General features: G+C 40.5%; 1 protein-coding gene across 1 annotated transcript; it reads right to left on the reverse strand.

Moving 5' to 3' along the window:
• Nucleotides 1-1,530: 1,530 nt before the first annotated feature.
• On the reverse strand, nucleotides 1,531-10,014 carry LOC126374515 (beta-hexosaminidase subunit beta-like). Its single transcript, XM_050021196.1, has 10 exons — nucleotides 9,658-10,014; nucleotides 8,776-9,001; nucleotides 8,399-8,508; nucleotides 7,595-7,803; nucleotides 6,257-6,369; nucleotides 5,505-5,706; nucleotides 4,500-4,629; nucleotides 3,709-3,792; nucleotides 2,540-2,739; nucleotides 1,531-1,706 (listed from the first exon to the last, which is right to left on the reverse strand). Exons 1-10 carry the CDS (start codon nucleotides 9,835-9,837, stop codon nucleotides 1,544-1,546), a joined length of 1,617 nt encoding a protein of 538 aa, XP_049877153.1. The 5' UTR covers nucleotides 9,838-10,014; the 3' UTR covers nucleotides 1,531-1,543.
• Nucleotides 10,015-13,360: the final 3,346 nt, after the last annotated feature.

A 13,360-nucleotide genomic window follows, 5' to 3' on the forward strand; every position in this document is an offset into this window, starting at 1 on the left:
TTTCCACTATACCTACGAGTATAGAATAAGAATAATACTACGCATAGAAAGGTTTTCTCCCTAGCATTACCCCGTTTTTCACAGGGTCCGCTTACCTAACCTGAAGATTTTGTCGAGTCCGGTTTTTTACAGAAGCGCCTGCCTATCTGACCTTCCAACCCGTGAAGGAAAACCAGCCCAGTACAGGTTAGGTCACATACTTACCTCCGAAAGTGCATTTCCCGGGAATAGGGGTTTCCTCACGATGTTTTCCTTCACCGCTGAGCACGTGATAATCATTTATGATCCAAAAATCATTGGTTTAGGCCTGTGCTGGATTCGAACCTGCGACTTCATAATGAGAGGCAAGCGTTTTAGCAACTGGGCTACCACGGCTCATTATTCTCAATGTGTATATTTACCTTATATTGTAACTTCTGCGAATCGTACGTGAATATGTCACAACCTTTTTTCTCGTGTCTCGGTTTAGGCCATACTTCTCCATGAGTGGGCCGGTGTGACGGACCCTGACCGACCACAGTGACCAACATACCCATAATGACCAGCCACTCATGTCCGAACATCGAACAAGACCACTGACTGCTTATCACGGCGAAAGTTACCCTTAGGGCGTATACAGAAAGAAAGCTGGAAACAAGTTGTCGGCACCGTTCAGTGCTTATCGGCGCGCGTTCATATATTTGCCTGCGCGGGTCACCAGCGCTGTCAGGCGCTGGTAAGCGCTTATAAGTTTCCAGCTTTCTTTCTGTATACGGCCTTATTAATCCATGCGTTATACCGCCTGGGATACTGATAAATACCTACTTATGGCCTGATAAATAAAGCTCACTTCACTAATAAATGATTTGTTATGAACGAAGCAATGTAAAAAGTAAAAAGTCGAGAATACGAATGTCAAGATTGACAAACTAAGTCACAACGATAATGCATAGAGCAATACGGTCTTCCGCTCTTTGCCACATTTACTAAGAAAACCGAAAAGATTAGCTTTATATACCTAGTTGAAATTAATGATAATAAAAAAGCATAAAACATTGAGTACCTACTGAGTCAAATCCAAGACAAGGCTTAGGCCTATTTTGAACGTGAACTTCGAAGAATAAACTACTGAAGTCAAGGCTGTATGGTCCTCAGATCGTTGCCTGCCTTAGTTAAGGCACATAGTGGATTATGTTCTCTTTACAACAAGGAGCTCGTTTATAGGTACCTACGAGTATCTACATCCAAGGTATCTACTTAGGTCTTAGATTTAGGCTTTTAGGATTCAGGAGTGCGAATAAAAGGAGAGCCGTGTTGCTCTATGCCTATAACATTGATGTATAATGTTACTAAACAAGCTCAACATACATACATATTATCATTGTCAATTCATGACCTATCAAAGTGTGCAGAAACCGCAACCACTCCTCGTATCCGTTTCAAGATAGATAATTATCATAGGATTCCGGAATAAAAACAATATCAGATTTATTTACTTTAACAAAATGTATTCATCAAGCCGCACAAGAAAGTATATGTAACAGTTACCACAGCGCAAGCTAGTCTATGTGACGCAGAAGCCGGGTCCGCTGGGCGGCTCAGCGGGGATGCCGCGACGAATCATCCGGCACGCGTGCTCCTCCACGCGGCGCAGCGTGCGTGCCGGCATGTTCCCGCTCGTCACGCTCCATAGCACTTCCGCCACTGCGCATGCTCGGGGCCATACCCTGCAAGTATTCGAATTTAATAAAACTTATTTCTTAATCCACTCTAACCTAAGGGTGTTTTCGCACTAAATCCGATCCGAGTTCGTGAATCGGATCCAAGTGGTCGTAGAACTATTTGTATGGTAGCTTACGCCACTACATCTGATATTGGTCATTTAAGTCTTCTTCTATCGTGTGGAAGGTGAGGTGAATTACCAACCCCATTAACCCTGGTGTCAGGGTTATTACTGAGCCGCCAAAGGCCCCTGACATGACTCATGTAACGGCTTAACGTCATTTAAGTAATTATTTTATCTAAGTAATTTTCTACTATCCGTCAAACTGTCGATTCGGATCGGATGTAGTAACGAACACCTATCCGGGAAAACGCGGTTTTGTTTGCGGTTTCATACCTCTATAAAGCATCGCGGCGTTGCCTTCTACAAAACCTTCCGATGATTGTTACGAATCTTTTCGTCTTCTATCGTGTAGGTTGTGAGGTGGAATATAAACCTCATCATCCCTGGTGTCAGGGTTACTATTGAGCCGCCAAAAGCTCCTGACATGGCTCATGTAACGACTAACTTACTTACATCAGTAAGTAGTAACCACTACTACGAATCTTTTTTTATTTTACTTATAGGACATATTTGTTTAAGTATTGCAGTTACTTTTGGCATTGGTTGAAAATGATGACTTTTTGAAGGTTTCCCACCTTCAAAGGAGCTTTGCAGGCCTCATTTCGTGTAACGACTACATCAGTAATAGTAGCTGGGACTGACTGCTTGACGTGCCTTCCGAAGTATCATCTTACTTTAATGGGTGTTTAGGGGCCTAATGATCCTCATTCTCACCTGCTAAACAGATTCCTGTCGTCCACCTTCTCCGACCACATGCAAGCTTCTCCACCGACGATGTTCTCCAGCACATCGTCCTTCACCTTGTTACGAACTATAGTCCGAGGGTCAGACGTATACAACGTCGCGAAACTGACATCCAAGTAGTCCAGATACCATGGAGCTGAGAACACCACTTGGACGTTTTCTTGGATCGCCTGTACAAATATAAATATAAATTTGCTTTTTTTTATTAAAAAAATAGTTATTATTTAAAACACCTCCAACAACCCGCAGTGGAGCAGCGTGGTGGAGTATGCTCCATACCCCCTCCAGTTGATTGAGGGGAGGCCTGTGCACGTGCGTACGACGTATTATAGGCTGTTTATGTTTTATGTATTTTTTATTTATTAAAAAATATATATTTTTTTAAATCTTTTTCTTTTTTCTTTATTTTACTTTTTTCGTGCCACACCGCAGCTGTGCAAGTTCGTGCCACACCGCAGCTGTGCAAGTGTACTTGATATCCTCTGCCGAAGGTTGTCTGCGATAAGGCCTACTTTGCTTAACTTAGAATGAGTTTCAGTTTCAGTTAGATTAAGTTTAGAATGTAAATGTCTTGTAAAAAAACATTATTATTATAAAAGGTACTTACATGAAAACTTAACTTCACCCAATCTAATAAGAATATTTATACCACAGATAACTGATATCACATGGTTTCCATCATTTGTGCCCGGTTAATGGGAATAGGATCGCCTCCTATTAAGATAAGCCTTGTATGGGTGTAAGTACCTATTAGTATACACCCTACCTACACTTTTTAGGCTACAAGCATACATACATAAACTCACGCCTATTTCCCACCGGGGTAAGCAGAGACTATAGAATTCCATTTGCTTCGATTCTGACACACTTCTCTTGCTTCCTCCACATTCATCAATCGCTTCATACACGCACGCCGGTTCAGAGTAGTAAGTCGTATTAAACATTTTCTAAGGACATCTCCAATTTGGTCAATGTAAGTCCTTTGTCAGTCTACAACAAGGAAACAAAGAACAAGAAAAAGGTCAAGAAAAAAAGGAAGGAAGGAAGGGAAGTGGAGGAAAGGAGAAGAAGGTCAAGGATATAAGCATGATGCTATGTTATATTATTGTCGTATTTTATTATAGTATAAAATTACTCACATCGATCATTTGGTGTATGGATCGATATTTCCAAATTTGAACGATGGCATCTTTTGGTAGAGGCACGTCATTGTCGTATACTTCCTACAAAATATTAACACGGATTAAAAAAATATATTAAAAAAAAGAATAATAAAAGTATCAAAAAATGGAATGGCGTAAGTGCTGGAGCGAATAAAAAATAGAACACGCTCAGCTTTTTATCTTCCCGGAGATATCATACAAAGCAGCAAGGAGATAGTCTCAAACACCCCGAATAAAAAAAGTACTTAAGTATCCCGAAAAAAAAACATGATAGTCCATTAAGAGGGCGATAGATTGATCACCTGTTACCTTTTTACAGTTCATCATCTTATAATTTCGTACGAGTACCAGCCTCCGTGGTCTAGTGGTAAGAGCGTCAGGCTCACGATCTGGAGGTCCGGGTTCGATTCCCGATGGGGACATGGTCGAAATCACTTTGTGAGACTGTCCTTTGTTTGGTAAGGACTTATCAGGCTTGAATCACCTGATTGTCTGAAAAAGTAAGATGATTCCGTGCTTCGGAGGGCACGTTAAGCTGTTGGTCCCGGCTATTAGCCGTAAAAACACCTTCACCAACCCGCAGTGGAGCAGCGTGGTGGAGTATGCTCCATATCCCCTCCGGTTGATTGAGGGGAGGCCTGTGCCCAGCAGTGGGACGTATATAGGCTGTTTACGTACCAGCAAAAGTTGTTGTTTGCTTACTTATAGCCGCACCCCATTGGGCATTACGGGCGTGAGTTTAAGTAGAAATAAAGATAAATTTTCACCTGCCAAACTATAGGCGTCGACCTCTTGCCAAGTAACTCGATAATTTTATGCATAAACGTCGCATGTACTTCATAAATGCTCGACACATTTTTCTCTTCCATGAATTTCTGTATCTCTGGATTTGAAAGCCTAAAAATATCAGTGGATAAAATAAAATTTGGATAATGAAAGCGTATGAAATAGGCGTAAGATAGACTTAACAGCTTGCAAATCAACCCACGCAGATCGGATGTATCAAATTCAGAAAATGATGGTAAATGAAATTGCAAAATATTGTTATCCATGTAAATACATATTTTGCAATTTCATTTACCTAATAAAATAAAAAAAATATTTATTCGTAGTGTAGATAGGATGTTTGTTTTAGAATTCACGCTTGGATCTTAAATGTTTATCACGTGCGTAAAGAAATACCTACATAGTGAGGAAACTTAACTACCCGAGAAATGTGTTTTCGGAGGTATGTGACTTAACATGTCACTCTAACCTGTCCCATCGCGGATTGGAAGGTCAGATAGGCAGTCGCTACTGTAAAAAGCCGGACCTGTCAAATCTTCAGATTCTGTAAGCGGACTGGGGAAATAGATATGATAATGCTGCTATTTCCTGTAAAAACCATCTGATTTTATTTTAAGTTATACCTGTCATTTTCTTATCCGACGAAGAGGAAAGAGACGGATGATTGACAGCTGTTAATTTTAAAATGATTGAGAGAATAAATTACAATAACTGGGCAAATCAAATAGGTATCTCGCTGGTATGCAACCCGTGTGACGTGTGCTGTCAACTTAATTCTGTCGAGTTATTAGCGAATGTTAAATATTTAGATTGTTTTAGTTCTCTACATAAAATTTGTCGTGTGTTAAATAAATTTTATGCCTGTCGATTACCCGTTCCTTTCCTTTTCGGCGGATAAGAAAATGACAGGTATAACTTAAAATAAAAATAGTTAGTGTGTACAGGAACTAGTATCAGTGTTGGATAGTGTTAGGTATTACTCTCACCAGCAGTCTAAGTTGACCTCATCGCCTCCGATATGCAAATACCGATCGGGAAACAGTCCTTGTACTTCTCTGTAAAGCTGCAGCAAGATCTTGTAGGTGCGTTTTCTTAACGGATGCAGTGGACCCAAGCCTATTGGTTTGTTCTTCTTGTAGCACTGAGTGAGGATCTCTGGGTGAGACACACCCCAAGAACGCGTGTGGCCTGTGTATTGAAAACTCATGTTACTACAAATAACTTTTTTTTGCACACTTGGGAGAATTATAGGTAATATACGAGTCCACACCTCATGCACACACACACACACACACACACACGCACGGACGCACGCACGCACGCGCGCACACACACACACACACACATACACACACATGCACGGACGCATGCACGCACGCGCGCGCACACACGCACACACACACACACACACACACACACACACACACACACACGCACACACACACGCACACACACACACACACACACACACACACACACACACGCACGCAGAGGCACACACCACGCCTTAATGATTATTTCGACAATGTTGCAAGTGCTGTGATTACGAGATGACTGATGAAATTGGAGTATAGTAGATAGATCCGTAATTACCCGTCCCTTTCCTTTTCGGCGGATAAGAAAATGACAGGTACAACTTAACATTACATGGTCTCTACAGGAATCGGCACCATTATGCGTTTTAATTGTAATAATAACCGTGTAAACCTCAAGTAATTGTAAGACTAAAAATATTTACCAGGGACATCGAACTCTGGCAACACCCTTATGCCTCGATTCCGCGCATATTCAATAATGGTCTTGATATCTGACTTTTTGTACACCAAGGAGGGATAATACGCGCCCTTTTTGCTGAAAATACAAACACATCCATGAGAAAATACACGAATACTTGTTTATTGGTTTAGGAGTTTTTGACGGTAACGGAAACGGGACGGTTGCTTTCTTTATTGAATAATCTATAATAATTAATACGAAGCGATGTATTGTGGTTAATGATTCGCGACAGTGTTATTATATCGGAATATTCAATAAACATACATAAACTGCCTATATACGTCCCACTGCTGGGCACAGGCCTCCCCTCCATCAACCGGAGGGGGTTTGGACCGTACTCCACCACGCTGCTCCACTGCGGGTTGGTAGAGGTGTTTTTACGGCTAATAGCCGGGACCAGCGGCTTAACGTGCCCTCCGAAGCACGGAATCATCTTACTTTTTCGGACAATCAGGTGATTCAAGCCTGAAAAGTCCTTACCAAACAAAGGACAGTCTCACAAAGTGATTTCGACAATGTCCCCATCGGGAATCGAACCCGGACCTCCAGATCGTGAGCCTAACGCTCTAACCACTAGACCACGGAGGCTGTCAGTGTTCAATAAACAAACCTATCTATTTACGTTTCGTGCCAACAAGCCGTTTCATAACTCGAAAGTTTATGCGTACTTTTGAGTTAATTCGTTTGGGGTTTAGAGTAGGGGGCTTAGGTTTGCCTGGCCTGCTCCGAGTGTGGGGGCTTAGGTTTCATCATTTCATCATCATCAAGAAAAAAAACTTCCCACAAAAGCTTCTCTTATTAAACGCTACCGTCACTCAGAAGGCTGCTACTCGGAATTGGGATTGGGCTGTCCCTGTTACTCAATTGCCGGAGGAACTATGGGCAGAGAAGATCACAGAAAGAGTGTCGATTGTCAAAAATCGCCTATGCTATCCACCTACCCACATGAGCCTCTTTTAAATATGGAATGTTCTTATATTCTTATGTATATGCTTACCTCTCTAGCGGCGTTTGCGTGACCTTTTGTACAAAATACATAGGTACTTGGCCAAAACTTAGCAGCGTGACAGCACACCCAACTCACTTCATACAAAACATCTCATTTTACACAGACACTACACATTGTGCATGTGACGTATGACGCCCATACGATTGAAGACTAAAGTAATACCGAGGTGTGGTGAGGTAAACCTAGCTCAGCCACTGGTGGGGAGCGGAGAGTTACCATTCTGTCCGTAGTAAGTATTCATCCTAATTCTGTGCTGTGGTGACAGTTAGGTAGCCTCTTGGACTTCCTTACCTCAGTTCAGGAAACATTTCACTCTCATAAGGGAAACTGTGGTCGTCTACGATGTGCCAGTGGAATACGTTCATCTTGTTTATAGCCATAGCGTCCAGCATCTTCAGGATATTGGAAGGAGAGATGTAGTGGCGCGATGTGTCCACCAGAATACCTCGGTGGAAGTAATAAGGGAAGTCGAATATTTCCGTGGCGTTTATCCGGATTTCCTACAAAAATTTTGTTAGTAAGTATGTTTTATATCGACTGCAAAATGTTGATTCAACATTTTAAATAAGTATTTTTAATAATTTTATATTGGCAACACTGCGAGTGGGGACATTTTGAGTGGAAGGGGTAGTCTGGGGTTAAAAGGTATTAGATTCGGGCAGTCTGGTGTGAACATCCGAACAGCTTGGTTGTATTGGACTAGCTCTTTAAGTACTGTTTTATTGACAGAGACGTAAGGCGCTAGTTTGGACGTTTGGACTATGTCGGCCCTGCATTTTTTTACCTTTTCGCGCTTCAGACTGCAGGGGCCCGTGGCGGAATTTTTATCAAAAACGTGGCAACTCTGAGGATTTTTGGAAGTTTTTCTGATCACGTAAGTTATTTCATCATCATTAAATTATTTAAGAGCCACGCTCTTGTGTAGCCTTCTCCATGCTACTGTTTAGGGAAAACTAGGGCAGTGGTTTCCCTCTTGCCTTCCACCCCATAACTTATTTATTGAGTCGATATCCGTCATCCGATATTTTTAAGTTATTTTCTACGACGTTTAGAATGTCCACCATTATCTTCTATGCTACGTAGTTACAAACTTACGCTAAAGTCACTGGTGAAGTAGAACAACTGTGAGGCGGTCTCCAACCCCCGGAGCATCCCCCATATCGAGTCGCTGGTGAGCACGGCCGTTGACCCCACTGTGAGACTGTCTGAAAACCACAATACAGTGTAAGGGATCAAATAAAATACGTATATATACGATTGTCATAAGGTAACTTGTGGATTCCGTATATTTTATTCGACTACTTACAGTGTCGCTTTTCGTAATTATTTGCAAAGTGGCTATGGTGGCCCAGCCAGGTTAAAAAAAATGCATTAGCATTCTCCATGCGACTTTTTTAGGGAAAAACAGAGCAGTGGTTTTCCTCTTGCCTTCTGCCCAAAAAAATGTTACCCAGTGCTAAATACAAACGTACAACTTTCATCCATTTTGAAGTGAGGGTAGTCTTCGCAGGGCTCCTTCAAGTTAAGCTGCAGTTCGCGTATGAACCCCTGGTACCGTTTGTCCTTCCCTCCCTTGTCCGCGCGCGTGCGCTGGTACTTATACCGTCGGTTTTGTCGCGCGATCCTGAACAAGTCCTTCAAAACTGCAATGAATCTGATTATCGCGTTGCCTAAGATCGAGCATTTTTCGTTTGTGACCTGTAATTAAGGAATTAATACTTTAGCTTTTGTTAAGATTAGAAAGGGTACTTACAACAATTTTTACCCTACACTTAGAAAGCTTTTCACAGGGTCCGCTAACCTATCCTGAAGATTTGACAGATCCAGTTTTTTACCTGCCTAGCCTTCTAACTAGGGAATGCAATCCCGACTCGAGATCGCAAATTCGAGATCCCGCGGGATTGGAAATATCAATCAAATCAAATTTAATTTGAAATAAAAATTTCGGGATCTCGTCGAGTTCGTAAAACATTAAAAGTAAGGATGGCGATCAACGATGAAAACTGCTTGATTGTGATAGTGAGATTAATTAAAACAAAATATTTTTTGAAAAAAAAAAAAAGAAACAAATACATGTATTCTTCAATATTACTAACTAAATAATTAAGTTTTCTTTGAAAATCAGCATAATCAAAACAAAAAGTATAACTCAAGGAGATTCGCCCAATCCGGACAATCTCGAATGGGATCTCGTCATGTTATGCTTCGGGATTGATCCCGAAAAATTAGACGGGATCTCTCGAGATCGGGATTGCATTCCCGACTTCTAACCCGTGAAGAGAAACCCAGGCCAAAACAGATTAGGTCACATACCTCCGAAACACATACTCTGGGTGGGCTGAAAAAAAACTTACGTTAATTTTAAACTGCGCTGGTGAAAATGCGTAATATGCCAACTTTTTCTTCTCTCCCTGAGGCTGTGGCCAGACTTCCCCTTCAGTTGGCTTGTATTTAGGCCCAGAATTGTGAACGAACATGTTAACTGACACCACCGCACATAATACACAGAAATATATAATTATACAGCGTGACATTGCGACGTGATACTTCGAACACAACGAACTGCAATTGAACTTTAAATTACGTTAACTACTGGCTATTGTGAACAAAAACATTGAAAATACAATAATGGTATTGCAAAATCAAATTACATAAAGTATAAAATAGATTACACTGTATAATTTATAACAATAATAGGGAATTGTTTAATTATTGAGTGCATATTAGTCTCTACCACGGCACGGCGCAATGCGGAATGATAACTAAAGGGGCTACCTGTTTGTTTGTTTATCTGCTGAATACACCGGTAAAATAATGTTTGGAATCATATTTGATATAAATAATCATTATTCATCACACTAAATACATTGGTGTAAGAAAAGACAAGTTCTCTGGACACTAAAACCATGAGAACTGACTACATGACCGCTTTGCAATGGACGAATTCTTCATCACCTTCTGTCTGTGATTACACCTGTGTAAAAGCTAATTACAATTATTGTTCCATAAAATGATGATTTACTAATCTGTACATATATTTACCTGTCTTCTATCGTGTGGGTTGTGAGGTGGATTACCAACCCTATCAACATAATAGAGTAATAATAAACATAACAACTTGTTATTCTTTATGTGAGGTTAGTTTGACTGCTTTGGATAATAAAACTTACTGCTGTTTGTAAGACGAACGAACTGAGGAGACTGGTACCGAGACAAACCGTATTGTGGTTTAACGGTATCAGTGGTTTACCTAACAATGTAATCTTCTTCTTCTATCGTGTGGGTTGTGAGGTGCATTACCAACCCCATCAACCCTGGGGTTCGGGTGACTATTGAACCGCCAAAGGCCCCTGACATGGCTCATGTAACGACTACTAACTTGAACAAGTAGTAACTGGGACCAACGGTTTAACGTGCCTTCCGATTTACCTGTAAAGCATGCCTATTTTTCATTAGGGTAGGCTATCAAAACCATAATTCGGGAGATACAATACACTTTCACATACTATCTTCCAATTCTGTCTCTATTCACTTTTTCGTTTAGCTTCAACATACACATACATAGATAGATAGATAGATCGTTTATTTGCATGAACAAACACACACACACACAAAGAGTTTGTTTTACACAAACTCACGGCGATTTCTTACCGGGGTAAGCAGAGAGTGGAATTCCATTTGCTATTTATATACATATTTTTGTTGTATTTGCATAAAATTTGTTAAGCTTCTAAACTAGATTTATAACTCAACTGGAATGTCAAGTATTACTTTAGGGAATAGACAAGACAGGAACAGGGTAAGACGATTCGTGCCTCGGAAGGCACGTTAAGCCTTTTGGTCCCGGTTACTACTTACTGATATAAGTACGTAGTCGTTATATGAGTCATGTCAGGGGCCTTTGGCGGCTCAATAGTAACCCTGACACCAGGGTTGATGAGGTTGGCAATTCACCTCATAACCCACACGATATAAGAAGGGAATAGACAAACAGCGTCCACTCCTTCGATATACGCTAGACTTGGCTAACACAGTGCCGTGCCCCTAGATACAGATGAATCAGACTACTGAAAGAGTGTAATGCTTATATAAAAGTTTGACAATAGCATTGTTTGTAAACATATTGAGTAGTCATCTTCGTTACAAAATATAGGAAATGAAGAGTTGGAAGGAGAAAGGAAAAGGAAAAGATCGGGAGGCGATTCGTTTTCGACACACGTGCGAATGTACTTACCTATACTTATGCCCATTGCACATAGCACATCAGTAGAGTATTTGAAAAGCTTCCTTCTCTTTTTTAAACTTATATTTCGTTGTGCCCGAAAGGGTCTATGATGTGAAACTCTTATGTAACTTACAAACTTGTACGTACCATCATAGTATGCAAATAACTCAGCGGCAACGTAATAAAATTTTGTCACGATCATTATTATCGATTGTGACGATATAATTATGTCGTTTTGTCGATTGGTGTTGGTGCTAATATGTGAACCCAAATAAGTTTCATAATTAGTTCTATGAAAATACGATTTAAATCACGTGGCACGCATGTTAGGGAAAGAAACTTATCGATTTCGACAAAATTTATTGAATCGATCGATAATTTTATCACGTTACGCATGGTAGCCCTTGGAAAACACGTGATTATTAATTTATAATTATATATCTATGATCCAAACAAAAACTAAGGAAGGAAATCATTAGCTAATAAAAAGCGTTTTTTTTATTAATATATATAGTAATAACTGTTATACAACATACAAATTACATTACATTGTTACATTTATATTATAACACGGACAATACTGATATGACGTACTTACTTAACATTTACAAAACGTTTACATTATAAATACCTAGCAGCAGGCTATTATGGCCGTTTTGTTTGACATAATAAAGTACAGTAGGTAATTCGCTCCGTAAAATGAAGGACTTTCTAAGCTGCGTTCCCCAAAAATAGTATAGATGGTGCTATATAGCTTTAACGTCATAATTACCTATATTAACTATTTTTATTTTTTTATTTTAGTGCAATAAAGTGTATTTATATCGTATTGTATTGCACCTATTTTCGCATTACTCCGGTACATCATTAGGTACCCGACGACCCTATTACTCTAGCCATAGAGGCGGCCAATCAGCTCACGACACCGAACACTTCAGGACCCCGATACCGACCCCGCCGGCGTGGTCGACGATTTCCCTCAATCGGCGCTTATCGCTATCAACCCACTAGGGTCGATTAATTCTTTCAAATATTTTTCCTTTCAGACGACGCCCTGAGCCGAGGTTCGCGCCCAACTCGGCACCCTCAGGCCTAGTCTTAAACGTTGTACCGGGTTAGAGCCTTCAGCGCTCCCCATTTGTCCGGCCAAGTAGTTAATGCCTTCTGCGGCAAATCTACAATAAGTAAGTCACGTCAAAAAAAGTTACAGCATTATTCAAAAATGTAATGTCAAGTATTACTTTAGTAATAGTTACTTAAATTGACATATGGATCACATTACGTATAAAATTGTTGCTACCTATACTGCTCCTCTATAATTTGATCAGAGTAATAATGGGTAAGTAGAAGATGTAATTGTGCCTGGGTGGAATTAAAAAGGTTATCATTTATACCCAAAACCATGCATCTGTTATCCATGAAATTAGCAGGTTAGAGAATTCACCCGCGGTTCGAACCGCGCAGTGTAAAGCGCGCCCTATAATAGAAAAAATGTATGGACACACGTCGCCATTGCGATGGCTTGAATGGACAGTACGGTCACGAGCATTAATATGTATACACTTTGGTACAATGTCACATTAACTTTTTTGACAAATCAAACTGTAAGTCTCACTAAATGTCAAATATGTTAGTGCGACAGAGTCCTAAAGTGGGTACATTATATTGCTCATGACTGTATCCGACCGACGCTGCTCTTATGTTCGTAGCAGTCGTAGTATGGACGCGCTAGTCGCGTTCATGCGCACTGTAGTCTAGGTAACGTTGGCACGAGAGTTGTGTGCGTAGCAGCTGAAGTGTTAAACAAAGGAAAATCTTAACAGCGTCATCTA

This window comes from Pectinophora gossypiella, chromosome 17 (assembly GCF_024362695.1).
Source record: "Pectinophora gossypiella chromosome 17, ilPecGoss1.1, whole genome shotgun sequence".
NCBI classification, from domain to species: Eukaryota; Metazoa; Arthropoda; class Insecta; order Lepidoptera; family Gelechiidae; genus Pectinophora; species Pectinophora gossypiella.

Bases quoted from the DNA above. Each gene is read 5' to 3' on its own strand.
- LOC126374515 (XM_050021196.1), bottom strand. From the start codon at position 9,837: ATGTCACGCTGTATAATTATATATTTCTGTGTATTATGTGCGGTGGTG. The intron at 8,509-8,775 runs GTACGTTTGTAT...TGTGGTTTTCAG, and splicing joins CTTCAAAATGGATGAAAGTT to ACAGTCTCACAGTGGGGTCA. The intron at 3,793-4,499 runs GTGAAAATTTAT...AATATTTTGTAG, and splicing joins CGACGCCTATAGTTTGGCAG to GAAGTATACGACAATGACGT.